The 24220-nt window shown below is 38.2% G+C and overlaps 2 protein-coding genes across 2 annotated transcripts in view; one reads left to right on the top strand and one right to left on the bottom strand.

Moving 5' to 3' along the window:
- Positions 1 to 48: 48 nt before the first annotated feature.
- LOC137389859 (meiotic nuclear division protein 1 homolog) lies at positions 49 to 20449 on the bottom strand. Its single transcript, XM_068076002.1, has 7 exons — positions 20320 to 20449; positions 10859 to 10925; positions 10698 to 10763; positions 7934 to 8107; positions 6589 to 6695; positions 6056 to 6216; positions 49 to 539 (listed from the first exon to the last, which is right to left on the bottom strand). The coding sequence occupies exons 2-7, from the start codon at positions 10859 to 10861 to the stop codon at positions 433 to 435; spliced, it is 618 nt and encodes a 205-aa protein (XP_067932103.1). The 5' UTR covers positions 10862 to 10925; positions 20320 to 20449; the 3' UTR covers positions 49 to 432.
- A 179-nt stretch (positions 20450 to 20628) lies between these two features.
- The window catches only part of LOC137389738 (elongator complex protein 2-like), a 44130-nt gene continuing 40538 nt past the window's right edge, over positions 20629 to 24220 (top strand). Inside the window, exon 1 of the mRNA XM_068075824.1 lies at positions 20629 to 20742. The gene's annotated coding sequence lies outside the window, so the exon portion shown is untranslated. The remainder of the gene's footprint in view (positions 20743 to 24220) is intronic.

Raw genomic sequence — 24220 nt, 5'->3', positions numbered from 1 at the left:
ACAACAGACCGACTGCATGAGTGTTACATGCCGTGTATGCCAGTAATGTGCCGGTGTGTCACCTTTTATATTATGCAAATAAAAAAAATACAACTGAAAATTTACACGCATGAATCAATATACACAGTAAATACAGAGAAAAGTAAGATGAGACTAACAGCCATACAGACAATACAGTAGTTGGTGAATAAGTATGGTAACAAAAGCAGCTAGGAAATGAACATACAAATAAACAGTATGTACAATATAACAATAAATTTTAACGAATGGCTAAAACAGCGCCAAAAAAAATAACTGCAGCAGAAAAAATAGCAATGTTCATGTATTTTACAACTGACTAGATAAAGAGGAGTCACATGTTCAACGAAGATATTACAGGACAACAAAATAAGTTTGATGTAGATTATAAGGCCATGAATGTATGGTGACTTCCTAATCTAAATAGTCCAGATCATCAGGGAGTCCAAACTGCTTATCAATCGTCGAGTCATCAAAACCAAATTTATTTTTGACCCAGGACTTTATCGAAAATATATTATCTACAAAAAATAATAATGAAAACTTGGATAGAATGAATGCTGGCATCACAACTCAGCAAAATATAAACATGACATGTATTTGGGTTTAAGTTTGAGAGCATGGCGACAGCCGCGACACTTGTGAAAAGTATAGTAACGTGTGTGCAATGCAAAAGTGAAATGAAGTACATCGGCTGCAATTCTTGCTCTTTAACAATGGAGGGTGATTAGCACCCTGACTTCAACTAGCAATCATGCAGCACAGACTAGCTTTTGAGTAAAATTTCAAATGCCAAATAATGAATAGAATGGAAGGTGAAGTGCTCACAGCAAACTGGTAACAAGAGTTACAAGACCCTTTTAGATTTATCTATGACTACGCGCACTAGAATGTTGTGAGCTAAATAAAAGCTATCCCATTCTCTATATAGTAGACGGGAAACATCCATTCATGTTAACCAATCGTTTCAGCTATAAATAAAAGAGAGCATTTTATCTCTCCTCAAACATGATTCATCGCTTGAAAACCAGCTGATTGTCATTCTTAGGATCAGACATTTAATGCTGATGATACTGTCAAGTCTTGCCCACAAAGACAGTTTAATGGTAACATATTTCACTATATAGAGAATGGTGAACAGTAGAATACCTAATAACAGAGTTACTATTGGTTACACGGCAGTTACATACTGTCACTAACGCTTGGTGGTTACGAGTAGGGTAGTAGTCAGAATCCAATAATAAACTTATAACTTAACCGCCAGAGCTACTTGCACAATTGATGGATAACATAAAAGTTGTAATGATTGGAAATAAATTACAAATCTCGCTTGCTTCATAACAAATAAAGTTGTGAATCATATCTGTAGACCAGCGTATCACACATATATAAAGTAGTATATAACATCTATACAACCATATTTATAAAGCTGTGACTTCCATCTGTACACCAGTGTATCACACATATATAAAGTAGTATGTAACATCTATACAACCATATATATAAAGTTGTGACTCATATCTATACACCAGCTTATGACACATATATAAATTAGTAAGTAACATCTGTACAACCAGATGGTATAAAGCATCTGGTTCTGTACGACCATAGGTATATAAAGTTGTCTCATAGTTGTACATGAGCGTATCACGCATATAAAGTATTTTCTAACATCTATAGAGTGCGCCCCTGAGTTACGATTGGCCCTGTTATACAATTTTTTTTGCCTTACGATGTGGAACACGATGTTTTTTCGTCCTAGTCACGCGAAATTTTTTTTGCCATATGATATCAACAAAATTTCTCTCAAAATTCAAATTTGGCACTCGGTGTGCTGAATATGTCAAAATAACAAAGATATTAATATGCTATTCGCCGAAATCTCTCCAATAACACCTCAAAGAGAGATTGTGGGATGGACCTGCTTGCTCCTCTCAGTTCAGCGCTATTCCGTTATAAGTTAGTGAAAACGAAACCTGATACAGATAGGTGATAAAATTTTAGACGACTACAATGTTGAAGTTTAGTAAAATGCGCACTAAAACTTAGCTTTAACCCTTTGAACCCTAACAGCCGTTATTCCAGCATTGAGTAAGGTGTGTCAGAAACCCTCGCGGACGGAATACTGGCATTCACATGGCTCTGTTTACAAAAGCCGTTTTTAAGTAACAGTGTAAACCAATCAAATTAATTCTTGCACAGGATGTTAGACCAGAAATTTCCCATCCATCTGTAACAGTTTTCAAATATCTTTAACTACTTCCTTCGTTATAATAACAAATTTTATTAGAACGATATCGCGAAAAATCTTGAAATATTGCGAAAGTAGGTCTTGAATGATTGCGATGCCAATCAAGAATTTTATGATACCAACTATAATTTTCTAGTTTATTTTGAGTCCTGAAATGATGAACGCGTGCTCCATAGGTATGATACTATGCGTGCTCCATAGGTATGATACTATGCGTGCTCCATAGGTATGATACTATGCGTGCTCCATAGGTATGATACTACTGTAAATACTTTTACGGGTTTTTAAAATCACACGAATTTTTATAGATCTAGCCTGAATAATGGTGAAATTCTGTTTTTTTCTGTTTGATATTTGTTGTGGGTTGCCTGACTTTTTTTACTAGTGTTTTAGCAAATAGCATTGTATTATGAGCAAATTTAGATATATTTAATAAAAGTTTGAAAACTTCTAATCATCGGACAAATTGCCCAGGGTTACTGACACACATTGACAAGACCGGCCAGGGTTCAAAAGGTTAGGTGTGTGTTTAGTAAGCTAAATTCATTTTATGGTTGACTTGCAACAAAATTCCCCTTATATTTATTTGGTATCGAAAAATTGACCATGTCTTACTTTGCTATGATGTAGGTGCAAAATATGTGGAAATACGATTACAAGCTCTTAAAAGCTCAAAAACCAATAGTTAATCGCGGCCATCACGAAAATGCCACAGATGGGAATCCCTTTCCAAAACGCCTCAAATGGGACATAATTGAACACGATGGCTTCTGTTTACACTTTCATGCAACCTCATTCATTGAAATATTTTCACAAATATACTTCACGCATTCAATAAAACCATGTCTATTGTCCTTACGCATCTATTTTATCATCTTTGTAATGCTGTCACTTCGAGCACTGATATATCAAAATGTACTGTAAAAACTCGTTAAATTTTTTAACCTTGGCTTGAAGGAAAGGATATCATCCTCTGATAACCATGACGAGCCTGTTGGTCACCTGTGATAGTCAAAAAATACTGCAAAAATTGTTCGCGCCATTTGGCAAAAAAGATGGGTCACGTGATCAAATTACGAGACTAGATGATTAGACCAGGCTGAAACGTAATTGTAAAGTAGCGAGCATCTATATTTGATACGGGGTTTCCAGTAAAGCCCTAAGTGTTTGTCATAAACTAGTGCTAAAAGACGTTTTATATTGAGCCTTTTATTGGCCTTTTAATTCATGTGATAACATCACGTGTCAAAACAATAACCACAATGTTTGACTACGTCATCAAAATAAAGAGATTCCAAACTACGGCGTTTTCGTGATGGCTGCGATTAACTGTTCGTTTTTAGCTTTTAAGAGCTTGTAATCACATTTTCACATATTTTGCACCTACAACATAGCAGAGTAAGACATGGTGAACCTTTTGATACCAAATAACTGTAATTTGATTTTGTTGCTAGTAAACCTTTAAGTTAAATTCAAAGTTTATGTTATACGTCTGTCTCCAAGGTAAGAACACGCTACGGTACGTACTGCACATAGTACATTGTAATGTTACATTTTATTGCAGATCATAATTACTATTTAGTAGTTATGATCTTAGTAGCTATCACTATAGTAACTATAGTGATAGTTACTAATGTTAATATATTATATTGTATATATATATGTACAGCCTACATTATAAAATTTTGATCTTTTTTGCAAGGGAGTGTTGGCAATAGATAATTACTATGGGTTTCTATATCCATCAATACGACATTTTCGCTTCATTATGCCAACCCTGGAACGAATTTATATCGTATGAAAGAGGTCCATTGTACAACCTTAAGTCTAAAGTGGTAAATATCCCATACCATGTGAGGCACCATTGTAGAAAGCTGTCAACCATCAGCATAATCGTGAACACCGCTATGAAGCTGTGTATCGCAGAAGAAATATATTTAAAGACAGAAAAGTGCCTACTTTTAAAATAAATTTTGCAAGTTTCTTGTCTCATAAAGACTGCCGCATGCTGTATTCTGCTAGAGCACAAAAATATTTTTGGTCAAGTCTATTAGACTCATAGAAATTTCAGGTATGCCACGCAATGATAGCCGTAAGCCAGCAATGTCAAACTCGGAGCAGCTCGGATCGAGTACTGTGAGATGGTGCCAAACAATAATAGTTCCATCTACCAACTCATTTGCTGTGTCACCCGAAACTCTTACCATAATATAAGACTTGGCAGAAAATGAGAGCAATCATGATCGGAGCAAATAACCACTAACACAGCGTAACACAAAGAATATGGGTTGGCAACGGTTGACAGCGCCATGCTGGCTTGATGAACTGTTGGTTGTCTGTTCTGAAACCTTGCCAGCAGTACCCCTTTCAGTGCAACTGGGTAGACTGGAGAACGAGACAGCGGTGAGCGAAACAAACTTGACCCTTAGAAAACTACAATTCTCATTTACAACATTGTTATTCAATAGAAATTTAGTCAATAGCCATAAACTATATATTAAATTAATCCTTATTTTGTCCTGATTTAAAATATGTAAATATGTTTTGTTAAATATATAAATATGTATACATTTGTAAATATGTGTTTGAATAATTATGTAGGCTAAATTCTGAAAATTTCATTTTTCTAATGGTTGACGATAACAATCTGTACAGATATGATCACACTACATACATTCTCATTTGCTTATTTGAAGTCATATAAATGTATATGACTATTCCGTCTACCAATAGCCTATTACCATACTTATAACATAAGAATAATCAAGTTATATTTTATCGTCATTTCATAGCACCTCAGCTACAGGATACGGAGCTGATATGAGAGCTAGTAAAAATAGTCCCATATATTACAATAATGATGTTGTTGTTCAATAAGGTTTCATGTACTAGAAAAATTCCAGCCAAATTCCTTCGGCTGTTTTGATAAACTAATAGATGGGTGAATTTATGAGTTGGCAAGAGCAGCAACAACGCATTAGCACAAACAAAACAAGCAGCAGCCCACGGATCAGCAGTACTTTTGTACGGTACTGTTTACTATAAGAACATGCCCGAGCCTGTCAGGCAATTTGCCACTTAAAGACCGCTTTAGCCAATGATAATCTGTTTACACAGCGGCTAGATGCAATTAAAGGTAAACTTAGACGCTAGATAGAATTTTTTCCCATAACAGCCCTTGCAGGCGTGTTAGGTATATACGTAAGATAATAGACAAGTGCATACAGGATATCACCACATACTTTTCTGATCAGGTGACAGATCAGCACCTGGCTTTGGGTGAGTGATATATGAACTCTACATCATAACAAGCCTGTAACTAGCATCACTAGAGGCAGACAGAGGCAGAAGCAGCACTAGAGGTAGACAGAGGCAGAAGGAGCACTAGAGGCAGACAGAGGCAGAAGGAGCACTAGAGGTAGACAGAGGCAGAAGGAGCACTAGAGGTAGACAGAGGCAGAAGGAGCACTAGAGGTAGACAGAGGCAGAAGGAGCACTAGAGGTAGACAGAGGCAGAAGGAGCACTAGAGGTAGACAGAGGCAGAAGGAGCACTAGAGGTAGACAGAGGCAGAAGGAGCACTAGAGGTAGACAGAGGCAGAAGGAGCACTAGAGGTAGACAGAGGCAGAAGGAGCACTAGAGGTAGACAGAGGCAGAAGGAGCACTAGAGGTAGACAGAGGCAGAAGGAGCACTAGAGGCAGACAGAGGCAAAAGGAGCACTAGAGGCAGACAGAGGCAGAAGGAGCACTAGAGGCAGACAGAAACCAATACTAGAAATGGGTTACCTGTCCACCGGTTAGCTGACTCGTGAGCGGTTTTTGTCTCTCGCTTTGTGGCTTCAAGTACCTCTGGGTCATTCTCTCGATAAGCCTTCATCTCAGAGACTAAACTATCTCTCTCAGCAGTCTTCTTTGCTAATGCATCGATCACTTGGTCTCTCTCTTGGCTGTATAACATCCAATCTACTATAATGTGAATACGGCTGGTAAGTTGATGTAAGTATGAGAGGTAAGTTAATGTAAGTATTAGATGTAAAGTTGACGTAAATATGAGATGTAGGCTGATGTATGTATGATATGTATGTGGATGCAAATACATCAAGTTGGCACACATAATATTAACTGTGAGCGTGTGGTTTCTCACAAGCAGTTGCCTCAATACGCGTCAGTCATTCAGTTGTGATAATAGTCAGTAAATTTATCAAAAATGTTTGTGTAAATATGGGCGATGGAACGAAACTGGGACTATAATTTAAATTAACATAGGCTGCAAATACATGTAAACATTAAATCATCGATTGGTTGACTAAAGGCCAAACCTAGGTTCTTTTCCTATGGATTCCTGCTCAATGAGCTCCATCAACTTTCGCTTTTTAGTCATCAACTCTGCATTCTTTGCTTTCAGATCACTCAACCGTTTTTGGCTCTGTATAATAAAACAAATCAGAAACAATGAGTATGCAAGTATAGCAGTCTGAGAAACTAACTGCAGACACATCCTCGATGACCGCAATCGGTTTTGCGACTATAATAACTGGTGCATTCCGTTAAGAACTTTGTTCCTATATTTGACTGCACACACTACAACATGAATTTAACAGAAGAGCCTTCTGAGCATACCGATACAGCAATGTAAAGAGCCACAGATACATATTACATAGTTTCCAACCTTCCGTAATGTAAGAAAAAGCAAACACACACAGCTAAGCTCCAAGCAATAACATTGGGAAGAGTGGTAGATTAGTTGATAACACGGTATATAATGACGATCAAACGAGAGTCAGTTCATAACAGGGTCTACAAGGAAGGAGGCACAAGTGACACAAAAGAGGAAATGTATCATGCTTGTATGACCTCATGTATCCCTGACTACTCAAACGAGTCAAATTATCAAGAGGTTAGAATAAACAACGATATTGCATCTGATAGTTGACAGGTTTATATAAGATGCCCATCAAATAAAAATGTTTTTAAAACCATTGCTCAGACTGAAAAGTGACGGGTAGTAATTTTTTAAAATCTTCCAATAAAGACTTTGCCACATGTTATATACATTACCATACTAAAACTCATTTGATTAATTGTACAAGTTGGATTGATCAGTTGGACAATTAGCAAACAGAGTCAACTGAAAATCGTGCCAATATTTGCAATTGTGTTCTCCTGTGACCTACAGGAGAAATACGGTACAGGTTGACAGGTTACAGGCAAATATATGCTCAGGTCTGATATGTTTCGTATTTTTTCATAATTATAGGCTATTGGATATAATCAACCATCGGATATAAATTGTAATCTTTTTTTGTTTTGCTCAAACTAAGATTCAATTTAAACAAACAATGAATCTTGAATTTGCATGTTTTTGCTGCCTCAACTCATGCTTCATTGAATGTCATACTTAATGACCTTGAAGACGTGCGCTGAGACACATGAATAACTCTTCATAACAATACTAGGTAATATCTATTATGAGCATTTCTTTTACTGAATCAACAGCTTTCCAAAATATCTTTGCTCTTATAGAACCACTAAATGACATTAGGGCAGGTTCAGAACTGTACTACATTCAAATGTACACTCATGTAGGTAAATGCAAGTCTTCTATAAATATAAAAGTGTAAAATGGAGCTCAGCAAGAAAAGCACTGACTTCTGATTGTCATACCTTTTGCCTAGCTTTTCCAGGGAATGCCCAAAAGTAGACGCTAGTACCAATTTTGTCTGTGTCAACCATTCCGTCATCTACAAGGCTTGTGAGGATGTCTTTGACACTCATAGATGTAATCCCTTTTTCTTTTTGGCACAACTTCTCTAACTCCTTCAGCTGGTAGAAATCTTTCTACAAAAACATTTTTTGAGAATATCTAGTGTGAGAACAACATCTTCCAAAAAGATGCGTAAAGAAATAGATGTACACCGTTATATTCAAAGATTCTGTGGTCTTACATGGTGACAAAACATTCATCCCATTATGTTAGGCCCAGGTGTCCAAAAGCCCTAAAGCGTGAAATACATGTATAATAATAAAGCACAGAAAAAATATGTGAAAAACGTCTGCAGCAAAAATCAAACAAAAGACCGACAGACACAACACCTAGATGCAGAGAAAGAGGCAGGGACACTATAGCAGGTTATAGGCTGCATTGAGCGACATAAAAAAATTGGTTGTACTAATGCAGGATCAGTAAAACAGAATCTGAGATTCAAACTTCATCGCACAAAATGCTGTGCAAGATTTTCAGCTAGTCCATATGCACAAATGTTAGAGAATTTGAAATGAGAAACACCCTAAAATTATGACCAGAATTCTCAATTGTCTTTATATTGATGAACAAATAAGTCTATAGTGTACATCCGTCAATGCTTACTAGCACAAGTACCAGTACTACTAAAGGAATATTTTCACCGCAGGGCGGCTTTTTATTTAAAGGCGGTTTGACATGACAAATGTAGCAACTTCCGGAATATCATTGTCATATTTCGAGTTATACAAAAATAATTTGTTTTTTGAGCTTTATAAGTAAATAATCTGTCTTCCTTCATTTGACTTCTATTTTCTAACTAGACTAGTTAAATGGCTGGCGTTGCCCAGGTAATAAAAAAGTCTTTTGACAGAAAATGCATTTTTTTTAACATATACAACATTTACCATTCTAACTTTTAAACTTCATATCATGGGAAAAGTGTTTTTTGGGCAGTTCAAATGAATTAAGAGAAAAAAGAAAACAACGGTAAAGGTTTTCAAACTTTTTCAAACAATTGTAACTTTGAAATTTCATGTCATGAAATAAGTGTTTTGTCGAAATAAATTAGGAGGAAAAATAAAACTAAAGGTGTTTAAATGTAAAATTATTAGCAAATAATGGCTAAATATAGTCTGCTTGCTACGATTACAAAGAAAAATCATTTAGTATACAATTATTTGATTTTAGTTCGTTTCAGTGTTGGCATCAGAAGGCGAAAAGTCCATATAAAGTAGTATGGAAGCCCACAGTAATTATCCAATGCAATCACCTCCTAGTAAAAACCATCATCATTAAAAAATAGTAACAAAACAATATGTTAACCTTAGGAACTATAGTTACCTATAATAACTTTAGGGCATTTTGAGGTTATGATCTGCAAGAAAATGTAATATTACAATGCACTACGTTCAGTACGTACGGTGGGGAGTTCTTACCTTCGAAACAGACTTGTAATATAAACGCTGAATCTAACTTAAATGAATTTAGCTTACTAAACACATACTTGAAGGAAGTTTTAGTATGTACATGTATTTTGGTAAACTTCAAACTTTTCAAAATTTTATCACTTATCTGTTTGCGAATCCATTTTTACCATAACAGATAACGCTGAACAATCCATATCGAGCAGCGTATATCTCTTAATAACGTATATAATCCGTACACAAATCGCTAAATTTTAATTTTGAAAAAAAATTAACCCTAGCATGGTGAGGATGAAAAAGCACCGTGTTTTATAGAGTTAGGCGGAAAATATTTTATAACAGGGGCATCGTAACCCATAGGCGCAACGTATCAATTAATACGTCATTTATCGTGTGAAATCGAGAAAAGGATATAAGAGTGATGGAATCGTAAGAAACTTTGTAACCTTGCGGTTAGATGATTGCTTTACAAGCATGCGGTTGCAATCTTTGTGAGTTCAAATCCAGCACGATGCAAATTTTTTGTTCCAAGATATTAATAGCTATAGCTAGACATACCGAAGTGCAGCGGAATCACAGACACTGAGATTTATATACTAAATGCACATACTACTCCTGCCCACACAACAGCTCATCTAAGAGCATATAGAGAAAAATTGGGCAATTACATACTTTTAATTTAACTAAAAATAAAAGATCTTGTATGAATTGTTTCTGCAATCTTCATGTGAGTTTTCACAAAACCAACATCAAACATGGTGGATCAACAAGCTTGCCGACCTTTGAAATACTGCAATAGCAAGATGTCTTGTTGTGAAAGATGTTGGCGCATACATTTAAGTTTCTTAGCAATACAAAACCCAGAAAATTGGATCGAAAGTAAGCAACCACATTATATATTTGATATAGGTCGTTTCCTAAACTAACATATGATGTTTTGAAGAGCATAAAAATGGAGTTATGGTAATTACATGGCCGATAGCTTATAGTCTCTAACTAACCTAGTTGATAGTTGTTACATACATAGCAATAACCTTGTTCCACATTTATTCCAGGCCAGACTACCGTTTGTGTGCAAATACTTTAGTTATTAAAAATGACTTATGTTGAAATTATACTGAATTTAAGTAAAATTGCCAATCCCTAATCCACTTTTACATTTTGAAAAAGACACATTCTGGTAATACAGCGTCTAACCCATGTCCACAGCATTCATTCATAAAAACAGAATTGAATTTCATGAAAAGCTTGATCATGTTACCTTTTCGTAAAAGAACTCCATCATTCTAGTCCTCTTTTCCTCAACACTCAAGCCTTTTCTTTTGGACTACAAAAATGTTATTTGTGTGACTGCTTAACGATCAATGAATAGAACTAAATTTCAAGCAAATAAGACCATTAAAAACGCAAAAAGTATGTTACCATTGTGAGAAAGGAGCGAGCCTGTTTGAATTCACAAGATTTCCGTCCAACCGCAATGGATCTACAACTATAGAAGATAGATAGACTGAATATACAGGTTTAAGAGAGAAATAAGGTAATACAAATATGTTCCTTTCTAGACTAGGTTTAGTGCAAACATAAGCCAATACAATGCCATACACAGTCATGTAATGCAACATCTGGTTAGGAGCCAGGAAGGCTTTTAGATCGAATAATAAAGCAATTCAGGAATCAATTCAGGAGTGTACACCACTTGACAATTCATTTGCGCCGAGGTAGCCCAGAAAGTAGCCCGAGAAGTAATCCTCTTTTAGTTCAAGGTTTTCATGACTAACACTTCCAATGAGTATATGCTTCAATTCTGCCAACCTACAGAATTGAAACATACACTCAATTGGCTGTAAAACTACGCTTAGGAAGCATGTCTTAGAAGCACACGGTGAGGGCAGTGCTTCAGATTTTACATTTAACTGACGAATGTTGAAACGTCACTTTAAATGGATGAAAAAAAAATTGAAACTAACAAAATAATCAAGCTAACTGTCAAATTAAGGCAAAAATAATGAATACTACTACACTCAAGGCCTTCACTATAAAGAACACAAGTGGGTCAGGTGTGAAAAAGAGTTGTGAAAAAGCTTAAAAATTAAGTAAAGAAGTGGACAATATAGATAACAAGGATGAAAGTAAAATTAAATTACCAGTTGCGATAGCTGTATATGGCCAAGGGTACACAGAGGATAATGCAACAACCTTTTTGTGGAACCAACAATAATTAGAGTAGCAAGTCTGGCTAAAGAATTTAGTAGAAAACAGGTTGTGAATGGCAAAAATTAGGAGTTACTTGCTCTACGATAATCAATACCATGTACAACTATTCCTAAATAAGCAACTTTACTTAGCTTATTACACAAACTAAATCTGTATCCTCCTGTATCTATTTGGTGTGAAATATATTATATGATTTGTGTTACATTATTCCCTGCTTCTTTTTTTACTATTGAAAATATTTTTGCTACTTCACACAAAATAATCCTTGTAAGCTACAAGGATTATTCCAATGCAATGTTGGTACATGTATGTACAACGAAATATGGCTTCAAATTCAGGTCACTATAGGCTGAAGAACCGGCTACACTTTGATGGCAATATTTAAATATGCAACATTTGGAAAAGCTTTCCTTAACTATTTATGTGTGATGGACACTTTTATACACAATAATATTCTCCAGCTGATGCTACATGAGACATTTAATGGCAAGATCAAAAAAGAGTTTGCTGAGCTGATCTGATATCTAGGCAACAGGTCATTACAGTTGGTTATTTATGTGGCCTCTACAGATAATGGAGGCAAGGCTCTAGCAGCACAAAGAAAACATTGTCAGCACAAAAAAGCCATGGATACTAACACCAAATGTGTCAATTTATACAACCAAAGATTTTGGAGTTGTATGCCCACTTATTTGTATTTGTTTAGTTCGCAACTATACTCTATTCTTTTATAAAACCGTAGCTAATAGACATTGGAATATTTTTATTTTGTGTGTTACAGATATTATTTATGTGTATAGAAATGTTCATGTTTATGTGCTAATTGTTACAAACACCCTTTTGCGTTAAGTTCCTTCTTCCGTTTTTAGCATTCGCGCTATTTTATAAGCAAAATAAAATCCTTCGTCATATTATCTTCGATTTATTTCCAAAAACTAACAATATTGTTGTGGAAGTCAGCGCTGACTAACCACTAGCAAGTGGGTTCTGCGTACAAGTTGTCTTATACTGAACGAGTAATAGCTCTCATGCACAACTGTAATTGTTGCAACAAAGTGTCTGGTGAATAATGGCTTTTATTCACACAAGCTCTATAAACATGAGAAGATAGAACAATTAGAACAATTCACTACAATCAAGCGTAATGCTGAAATGAGCTACAATAATAAATACCCAAAACAGTTACACTTGTAAATGTAAGAATGTTAAGCAATATATATGTTACCAAAGATATACAAAGCTGCACAAAGGTAAGTTAATGTTACCACACTGTTCTTAATGCAGGTTAAGGACGTTACTCTCAGTCTTTAGTTCCGTTGTTTGGAGTCCGTATCACTAGCTCTGTGCTCTTTGTTTTCCCGTCTTAACACTGAAGCACCATTGCTTATATAGCAAGGGCTGAGTGTTAATCAACGGGCTTTCCACGCAAGCTGGCTTTTAAATTATAGGGCTAATCTGAGAATAGCTGAATGCTTATGGCAATTAAAACAACTCAGCTTAGTAAATCCATCACATTCTCCACCCCTAGATGCAGTGCCGGTATTTTAATATTGGCTCACAAGCGTCGATAAAGGATGGATTAGGGATCCAGCTATAATGTTGACAACCGTGTTGTAACCTTAGGTTACAATGCTTAGTTATCCTAATAATACAGCTGGTTCGAGTGAGTTGAATGTTTTGAGTGATGGTTGATGCTATAGCAAGGCTCAAGACCGTAGATAAAGGCATCCGAGACTCCCCAAGTGAGTTTCCAAACTTAGTGTCATCGGACATACCAATATCTTCTTTTAAGGCCTCGAAGCTCAATATAACACATGATCCTTCAACCAGGGAGGTTTTCTCAAGGCTCGCCTTGGCCGTTCAGGAAGCGGAACTTGTTCTTCCCAGGACATGTTGAGATCATCAAAATGCTGATCGAGTGCAGCATCTGGTGATGCTGGATTCTCTTCAAGCCCGATATGCTCTTCTATATCACTGGGAGAATCATTCCTTGACTGGTCAACATCCGAGCTGGTCCTTGGGCTTCTCAGTTGTCCAGCTAGATCAGATGCCGGCGTGAACAGTTTGAGACGGCATTCATTGATGGTTCCTTGACCAGCAACTTTATAAGTGCTGTTGTCAAAGACCTTCTTTATAATGAATGGCCCATTAAACTTTGGTAGTAATTTTGGGTGAATCCCTTTACGTCTCCGTTTGTTTTGCACTAACACCAGATCTCCTTCTTTGAAGATTGCATCCTCCTGTTCAGGTAATCTAGGAGGTAGCATTTGTTGAGTGCGAATCAACTGGTAAGCAGTATCTAACTGGTCTTGCATATGGGAGGCGTGTTCACTTCGTGTAGTCTCATTGACATCATGTGTCCCGCCTATTAGCTGGTCAGGTAGCCTACATTCCCGTCCTAGCATCAAATAGTTTGCAGTTTCCTCTGTTGCTGCATGTGGGGTTGCCCTAAAGGCCCTCATGATCTGTGGTAGCACAATGTCCCAGTTTTCTTGCGCTTCCATCTGACTAAGTAGAAGACAGCGAAGGGAATCGCCCAAGGTTCTATTTCCACGTTCCACCACCCCGTTAGATTGGGGATGATAGGCAGTTGTCCGAGTTTTAGTGATTCTCCACATGGCGCAAAGTTCTGCCATAAGGTCACCTTCGAACTGTGTTCCTCGGTCACTATGGAGCTCTTCGGGTAATCCGAAGTAGCAAAAGATGCGGCTATCTAAAGCTTCAGCAATTATAGGAGCTGTGGCATCAGGTAGAGGTACAGCATCCTGCCAACGGGTGAAATGATCTGTCAACACTAAAATCCATCGTTTTCCTCGAGGGGTCAAAGGCAGCGGTCCAACTAAGTCAATCGCAACCTTTTGCCAAGGACGGCCAACCCAGAGAGGTCTATGACTTGAAGAATGATGCAAACCTCCAGACTTTGCTCGCTGGCATATTTCGCAGCTGTTCACTATACGTCGAACATCAGACGTCATTCCAGGCCAGTACCATGTTAGTCTAAGTCTCCGGAGGGTCCTCATTACCCCGGCATGAGAAAGGGTATGTGTGTTCCACACCACCTGCTTCCGCATGTTCATAGGACAAAGTATCACCTCCCGAGATCTTTTCCCAACAAGTATACGAGTTACCAGCACTTGATCCTCTCTTATTCGCATTAAAGAGAGCATGGTGCTAAGCTTTCGTAATTCTGTACTGCCAAGGTTGACTATAGCTGGATCCAGAGATTGTTGATTCTTGATAGCATTGTAGATAGTCGCAATATCACTTGGGAGCAACTGAGCCTGACACAGTTCATCAGAGCTGGGTGTATCCGACTGTGGTGTTGGTGAAGGTTGGTTGCGACCCCCTTGTTGATTAGAAGAATAATCTAAAGTTGTCTGCTCCTCATCATTCTGGCAGTCATCACTAGTGCTGGAATCTTCTACCATGCAACAACCATCACCGTTAGTTACGATTAAGCTGGCAGTTTGTGAGGACTCTGGTCCACTCCTAGCTGATGCTTTACAGTCTCTACCAATCACTTCATGAATGTGGTTTTCATCCAATAAGTCATCGGCACACTCTTGTGCCATCAACTTCTCTCCAGCAATCCTAGTACACACAGGGTCTTCATTTTGTGCCCGCATTGATAGTTCATGTCGAATTTGGCCCATGCTTGGTCCTCCACATTGTTTCGTGACTCTGTCGCATTTGGTGCAGTCGTGGCATGGCCTCCTTGATAACCCATCAGCGTTCCCATGTTTGCTCCCTGGTCGATGCTCTATGGCAAAGGTGAATTCGCTCAAGATCTCTAACCATCTTGCAACTTGGGCAGAAGGCGTAGTCCTCCTGCATAACCATAAAAGTGAAGCATGATCAGTACGAATTTTGAACTCTTTACCATACAAATATGGACGAAAATGAGCAACAGCTTTAACAACAGCTAACAGTTCTCTTCTAGTCACACAATAGTTTTGCTGAGCACGTGACAAAGCACGACTATAATAGGATATTACCCGTTCCTGGCCATCTTGGATTTGAGACAAAACTGCACCAACCCCATTAAGAGAAGCATCTGTGTCCAGGATATAGTCAAGGGTCGGGTTTGGATAACCCAGAACTGGGGCCGTCAGTAGCGACTGCTTCAGTATGTTAAAAGCTGCATGGCACTCCTCAGTCCATTCGAACTTGGCTGTTTTACTGGTTAGCTTTGTCAGTGGTCGGGCTTTGTTGGCAAAGTCCTGGACATACTGACGATAGTAACCAACAGTCCCAAGAAAAGATTGTAGCTCGGTCACATTCTTCGGAGATGGCCAAGTAGCAACAGCAGATATTTTCTTTGGATTAGTTGCTACTCCATTGCTACTAACTATATGTCCCAAATATGCCACTTCTTCTTGAAAGAGATGGCATTTGGAGGGCTTAAGCTTGAGCTTGGCCGATCGAAACCGAGATAGGACCTCTTCAAGGTTGAGGTAATGTTCTTCGAAGCTGTTACCCATGACTATAACATCGTCTAGATATAGCAGCAAAGTCTTCCAATGCAGTCCATGTAGCACTTGCTCCATCATTCGTTGAAATGTTGCCGGAGCTGCCGTCAAACCAAATGGCAAGACTTTCCATCTCCACAGGCCTTCTCTAGTGCAAAATGCCGACTTATCTCTAGCATCTTCATCTAGTGGAATTTGCCAATAGCCGCTCATGAGATCCAGTGTGGAGAAAAGTTTGCTACCAGCCAAGGCCTCCAGACTTTCATCTATACGAGGCAGGGGGTGAGCATCATGGACTGTAATAGCATTTAATCTGCGATAGTCAATGCAAAACCTCCAGCTGCCATCTTTCTTTTTCACGAGTACAACAGGAGAGCTCCATGCTCCATATGCAGGCTCAATAAGACCTTGCTTTGACAACTCGTGAACTTGCTTGCTGACCTCGGCTTCTTTTTCCACCCCTAAACGTCTTGGAGCCTGTTTAATTGGCTGTGACATCGCCTTAACAGGGATAGAATGTTTCATCAAAGAAGTCAGTCCTTGATCAGAGTCACCTTTTGAAAAGACATCACTGAAGCTATGCAACAACTTGGCAATCGCTTTGCGTTGCGAAAGCTGAGAACATGCCTCAGTTGCCTCTTCATATAGGCTCTCCAAGTGAGATGGAATAGCAGGGATATTTTCATCTGAGACACGCTTCCTGTGGTTCCCATCCATCATATGAACAGATGAATTGACAATCTGTCCCTTCTCCAAGCTGACACACTGCCCTATAATAGATCCAGCATTAATGTGACATACTTGCATTGCAGGATTAATGCATCTAACAAAAAATTTCCTTTCTTCACTCCATGTACTCACACTAGCAGCAATAGCTATGCCATGCTTAGCCGCAACCCCTGTGTCTTCTACTATGCCAACAGGGGTACAAATGTTATTTAACAACCGACACCGGACCAACTGTTCAGATCTAGCGGGAATAGATTCATTAGCGATTACCTGTACCCTACTAACAAAATCTATACCACGCTGGTTGGTGCATCTAAGGTGTTTACCATTCATCACAACAGTAGAGTCTAAACAACTAACTAAGCAATTATGGCTTACTAGAAAGGGCATTCCAAGTATAGCATCCGGTTCAATATCTGCAACAACAAAGTCTAATTCGATTGGTTCTGACCTTAATCTGCCAGCTAATTTTATCTGTCCATAAAATTTCAAACCAGATCCATCTGCCAGAGTGCCTGTAGTGTGTTCAAATGCTAGCAATCCACCAAGAAACTTCCGTGGCAGCCTATCAAACATTCTCCTTGCCAGCAAGTTGAGGGTACATCCACTGTCTACTAAATAGTGTACTGAACAGCCCTCAACTTTTCCTGGAATATAGAGTGCAGAAGCAGTGGCTGCAAAATTTATACAAGGATGCTCTGCATCAACCCTAGTACTGCAATTAGATTGACCTACCGGAGGGTTCGCAGCATCTCCAGAGCAATGAAGAGGCAAGGGAAGCAAATCAGGTTTCCTAATGATTGGTTTTAATTGTGACAACTCACCAGGACTGTCTGCTTGGCTCACCCTTGCTTCTCTCCTGCCCTGCCTATTTGGCTTTCTGTAACGGGTATCTGACACCGGTCCACCCACTTTACCCGTAATCTTAGGAGTGAACCTTGCTAGTTTTCCTGATTAGGATTTGTGGATGGTGGTGGTCTTTTCTTCCGTACTGTACAACTCTGCATCAGATGGGAAGAGTCTCCACATATGAAGCAACGTCTGGCTCTATGAGACTTGACATTGGTTGTGTCAACACTTCTTTGCTCTAGAGCGGCAATCCGGGCAGACTGATCTTTTATCAGCTTTGTCTGTTTTTCCAGTTTTAATGACATGGAGAACAGAACCTCAGCCAGATCCGTTTCAGAGTTGTCTTCTGCAGCTTTGCCACTAGTACCGCTTGGATTATCTATTTGGGTAACTCTTGGAGGATTTATAGTTCTTGAGGGTACGGGTTGACGTCCAGCTATTTCATAATGTTTTGCTGCGGTAATGGCTTCCTCCAGATTTGAAGCCTTGACCAGCAGCAGGTGCCGCCGAAGTGCAGGGTCATTCACGGCTCGCTGGAAGTGTTCTAAGGCCATCTCATTCTCGACAGCGCACCCAAGACCACCATAGGCTAACTTTGACAGCCTCTCTACTCTGTTACCCAATGATAGGTAATCTTCTCCTGCTCGCAGGTGTAAATAGTGCAGCTGTTCTCTTGCTTCGGATGCAGACAGTCCGAACATCTGTAGCAGCTTCCTATTTACCTCAGAAACCGTTTCAGCTCTTCCACAGTCTTTGGCTGTTTGCTCTAAGCAGGATCTTAGTTGTATTAGTGCGACTCGGTCATCCCATCGGCTTACGTCACAAATTTCAGTAAATTGTTGTATAAATAAGTTTACATCTCCATGCCCATCAAAGTGTGGTAACCTGAGATCCACTCGACCACTGAGTGTAGAGTTAGGAACCTCATCCTTCTTTGAAGTAGGCTCGACCAACCTGGTTGACTGTAGCTGCTCCGTTGGTCGGGGAGTGGAAACAGGAAGATGTGCCAAATTGTGGAGTCCTTCTGCTGCTGAAGAAGATATGCGACTGCTGGCAGCCTGTCTGTCCTGCAGTTCCAACACATATTTCCGGTACATATCGTCAATGAAGGTCATCCCATCGACTTGTACTGATGTATCGGAGTGCATGACTTGCTTGGGCTGTTTCCCATCAGTATCAGTAAATGGATTAGTCGCTTCCAAGAATGGCTTACTTATCGGCAGAAATGGATTAGTAAACATTCTGGACTCTCCGCCTTGAGCCATCTCTTTCCAGAGAGCTGTTCAACAATCACTAGGTTGTGCGTACAGCTAAACTTTCAGTAGCAACAGGATTACAGATATCCCACTGCTGCCACCAATGTTGTGGAAGTCAGCGCTGACTAACCACTAGCAAGTGGGTTCTGCGTACAAGTTGTCTTATACTGAACGAGTAATAGCTCTCATGCACAACTGTAATTGTTGCAACAAAGTGTCTGGTGAATAATGGCTTTTATTCACACAAGCTCTATAAACATGAGAAGATAGAACAATTAGAACAATTCACTACAATCAAGCGTAATGCTGAAATGAGCTACAATAATAAATACCCAAAACAGTTACACTTGTAAATGTAAGAATGTTAAGCAATATATATGTTACCAAAGATATACAAAGCTGCACAAAGGTAAGTTAATGTTACCACACTGTTCTTAATGCAGGTTAAGGACGTTACTCTCAGTCTTTAGTTCCGTTGTTTGGAGTCCGTATCACTAGCTCTGTGCTCTTTGTTTTCCCGTCTTAACACTGAAGCACCATTGCTTATATAGCAAGGGCTGAGTGTTAATCAACGGGCTTTCCACGCAAGCTGGCTTTTAAATTATAGGGCTAATCTGAGAATAGCTGAATGCTTATGGCAATTAAAACAACTCAGCTTAGTAAATCCATCACATTATAGACTATGGCAACTAGTAGTGCAACAAAATGAAGAGCTAACGACCAAAGTAATGAGATACCAAAGATGTCACTTACTACCTTATCAGAACAAAGAGATCCACAACCATTCTAATCAGTAAATGAGATACATGTACTTTGATCAATTCAGTAATTGTTACGCTCTTGCCCCCTCAAAACCTGCTTGCCTCAAAAAATACGTTCATAATACTGAGCGAAATGATCCCATCAAAGCATTCACCGGGTTTAAATCTGCTTAAAATTCGTACACATACTACCAGTACGCCCTCCAAAACATACATGTAAAAATTGTTTGTTGCTGGTGACAAAGACAACATAATGCATATAGTGTACATGTAGTTGTTCACTGCAATATTAAGTTTACTGATAAAGTAAGTTTGCCATGAGGAAGAGCTGAACTCAAAACAAAATTAAGAAATTAAAAATTTGAATTACATTGCAGCTTCTACCAGAAGCCTAATCACGACACTCGCCGCCTGCTTTTAGAAGTCCGATTTTAAACAGCACTAAATTCAGTAAAATAAGGAATTTATTCATAAAAATTTATTATTATAAGTAGTAGAACCATAAAGGAATGAACATAACTACATAGTGAAATGATAGCCGCCTCGAGACATATTGTTTATTATAAGTTGGCTAATGATAGAATTGGCTGAGATGCATCGCTAACTCAGTTCTATAAGAAGAGAAAGTAAAAACAAATATGTCAGCGTACACCAATTCTTCGACTAAACGCAACACCAATAAATCAGTTCTGTCATAACGCGGTTCTGCGATAGTAGAGAATAGTAGAAGCGTAATCTCTGGCTCCCGTAGAGGATAATACAAACCTACATAGCCAGTGTCGTATAGTTTCACACTTTCGTGAAACTACCTATACGGCCCTGTACATAGCTAGTAGCTAAGGCCCGCCTTCGAATACGATTCGCACCTGTTGGTACTGTTTCTAAAGTAAGCTATACAAAGCATGCGTTTCAATAATCTTTCTGTAAAAAACGTTCTGACTTCGTGTGGTTGTAACAAAACACCAAACAGTGTCCATTGGTCGCAAAATGGTGATATATTGTATGCAGCAAATAATGGCATAGCTTTGGTACGTATTTTATTTACATCTGTTTACATCGGAAATGGTTCAAAACCGAGCGACACGATTCCTAGCCAATCTTAAAGGTAGAGATAGTGTCAGCAATACCCGTGAAAATCTAGGTTTACGATCGCTTGAATCCAGAAGAAGAAATCAGAGAGTAGCTTTACTGATGAAGATTCTATCACATAAAAGTAAGCATGATGTGCTAGCTTCTGCTTATGATGAGCTTACTACTGACAGAAAGGATGCTGCCATAATCACACGTGCTGCTGCCCGTGGTGAATCAATATATGCCGTGACTCGCCTCTTTCATAACAGTTTCTTACCCAAAACCGTTAGAGACTTAAGACTCAAATCTCAGACTGAAACATAACTCAGCCTAATGCTGGAATCTAGGTGAACCAAAGTCTTAACCAAATTTTTACTTCTGAGGCACTTTCTCAAGGCCCCTGGGGCTAACTCCAAGTGTACTATTGCTATCGAGTAAGTAAACATGGGAAAATTTACGAGGTCCGATGAAATGCCGCGAGCAGCAAGCTAGAACCAGTCATATAGGAAACAAACGTGGCAAATAGTTTGAAAGATGTGGCATTTAGGATGTTACATAAATAATCAAGTTGAGTTTACGACTTTTACTGCGTGTTGTAATGACTTGTTTCGTACACTGTCATATAGGTGCGTCGCAAAGCTTTAGTGCTAGGAGATGGTTCTTGGTGTTACTTCATGTTTAAAAGGTCTGTAGACACCAAGACAACCTATGAACTATGTGGCACAATTGCTTTGCTGTTTTATCTAATACAATTTTAAACACTAATCTCGAAAAATCAAAATATACACCCTTTTGTATTCGTCAGCAGCTAGGGGAAAGCGGACAAGTTGGCTTAAAAATCACATTTATGCAAAATATAACAAAATAGAAACTCTAGGATCGTAAAAGTTATCATATAAATAAGTTAATGTGTGTTCTATTTCACTGACAATGATCAACAATTAATCCTTGTTCAACCTGACAAAACACTCATTCAAGGACTTGTTGTGTGACTCAACTTACCCCACCTGTAGGGTAAGTTGGGTAAGTCAATGGGGCAAATTGGGTCACTGTAGAAAGTATTCAGAAGAGTAGTTTCATGACACAGTAAAGCTTTACATCTACAACTTCTTATATTTTGAGTTTCCACAATTATTATCTGCACGTAGGCTATATATATACGAGGTCTGATCCAAAAGTTCCCGGAATGGAGTTGTATACTCGTGCATATTCCTATGATGGAAAAACCCATTGCAGGGTTGGCTGGAAAACACGTCTGGAGTGTTGTCACAAAATTTCAGGTTGCTATGACAATGCGTTCTCATGTGAGCTAACGATATGTCAAGGTCTGTCCGGTGCTTCCGTCTTTTTTTTTAACAAATTCATCGTCATGCCTAATCAATCGGAACAGCGTATTTGCATTAAATTTTGTGCGAAATTAGGGAAAACAAGTACTCAGACAGTTGAAATGTTAACTATTGCTTTTGAAGATGCTGGTCTATAAAGAACACAAATTTTTGAGTGGTACAAACGTTTTTGTGAAGGTAGAGACAGCGCTGAAGATGACGCGAGGTCTGGCAGACCAGCGTCGGCAAGAACCTGCTCGTAAATTGACCGTGTGAGGTCACTAGTCATGCCAGATCGACGTTTAACCATTAGAGATATTTTGAGAGACTGGACTTATCTTTGGAACTGTTCAAAAAAGTTTTAACTGACAATTTAAACAATTTTTAACAGATTAAACGAGTCGCAGCAAAGTTCGTGCCAAGCTTGCTGACTGATGACCAAAACGAGCTCAGGATGCACGCTTGCAACGATTTTAAGGAAGCTTTCAAGAATGATCAAAACTTTATTTTAAAGGTCGTAATATCCTTGTTTTTCCTAATTTCACACAAAATTTAATGCAAATGCGCTGTTCCTGTTTATTAGACATGATGATAAAAAAATTTTTTTTTAAATACCGAAGCACCGAACAGACCTTGACATATCGTTAGCTCACATGAGAACGCATTGTCATAGCGACCTGAAATTTTGTGACAACACTCCAGAGGTGTTTCCCAGCCAACCCTGCAATGGGTTTTTCTATCGTGTGAATATGCACGAGTATACAACTCAATTCCGGTAACTTTTGGATCAGACCTCGTATATATATATATATGCATACATATATATTTATATATATATGTATGCATAATATTACATATATATATATATATATATATATGTAATATTATGCATACCGGTAATATTATTACCATTGAACATTATAGCATATCTTTATCAGGCGGAAAAATTTATATGTATCTTGTCACCAAGGCTGACACTTCCTAGCCTTTTGGCAAATGTATCAGTAGATAGTGGGAATCTTCAAGATAATAAAAACTATCTTTTGAACTAGTGTGGAAAATTTCTTCTTGCTTTCAGTTTTCGAAATGCGAAAATTGCCATTCGTTCGGAAGTTGTGATTTAGTTTGGCTTGTACTGATATTAATTTGTAACTGGAATTATTTTAAGCGCTGTTAACGCCTCACAACGCTGTCAAGAGAATACCTGTAGGGGTTGGTTAACATGTCACATCAGCCTCATTCATTTTTGTAGTAACAGTTTCTAAAGGCATTTATCAGGTGTTATTCTTGTACATATTGAACTGAATCCTAATAACAGTCAATGTTGTATATACATGATATGAAATACTTGTAATGAAAGCATCTTTTAGACAGTCATGATGCATATCGTAGCAGTATGCTAGAGTTTCTCATCATTTAATATTTTTAGACAGGAGCTATGATTACAGCCTTTGGTTTTGAACATAAAATGGTTACAACCCATAGCAGTAGTTGAGGCGGCTTAATGCTATTTAAAATGGAATAGTAAGGACAAGCTTTAGTCAGCAGTAGCAATTCTCCATCATATATGATCTCACATATACTACTCTCAATAGTTTCCTCTTTCTAAAAGTATTTTAGTTCAGTTTCTTGAATTTTAGTTTCTGATTTTAAAAGTTTAGTTCTTTTTTTTTCGTTTTTTTCGTACCAAAGATTTTTGTTTTTAAAGGTTAGCATTGATTGGATATCTAACAAAGAAGAATGAACTAGAATCATGAAAAAGATTTTATTGTCACAGATGTGTTAGAACTCAGCTGTCTGAAGCCAGCTGAACAGCTTTCTTTTTGCTATTACATCTCAGTACATCAGTAACAAAACACCTTGTGGCATTTAATTTTATCAATTTCATAAAATTTTGTTAAAGAATCTATTTTATAGAACTTGCTTGTCGCATGAACAGATGATGTGGAATATTTTATATGCCAGTCTCTCAGGGGAGACATTTTTGCTTATTTTCTTTTATACAGTAAGTAAATGTAAGTATTCTGTTGGTTTGTTTTAACATTGGCTGAATACATTTTATTATCTACACTATTGTGGTCATTTGGTGTCTGCCAATAGACAAATGTTA

This window comes from Watersipora subatra, chromosome 3 (assembly GCF_963576615.1).
Source record: "Watersipora subatra chromosome 3, tzWatSuba1.1, whole genome shotgun sequence".
Classification (NCBI taxonomy): Eukaryota; Metazoa; Bryozoa; class Gymnolaemata; order Cheilostomatida; family Watersiporidae; genus Watersipora; species Watersipora subatra.
The sequence above is the reverse complement of the archived record's forward strand: the minus strand, read 5'-3'. Positions and strand labels throughout refer to the sequence as shown.

Coding starts and splice junctions, on each gene's coding strand:
- LOC137389859 (XM_068076002.1), bottom strand. Junction 6,696..7,933: donor CTGGAAAAGCTAGGCAAAAG/GTATGACAATCA, acceptor TTTATTATACAG/AGCCAAAAACGGTTGAGTGA. Junction 6,217..6,588: donor TCCATAGGAAAAGAACCTAG/GTTTGGCCTTTA, acceptor GATGTTATACAG/CCAAGAGAGAGACCAAGTGA.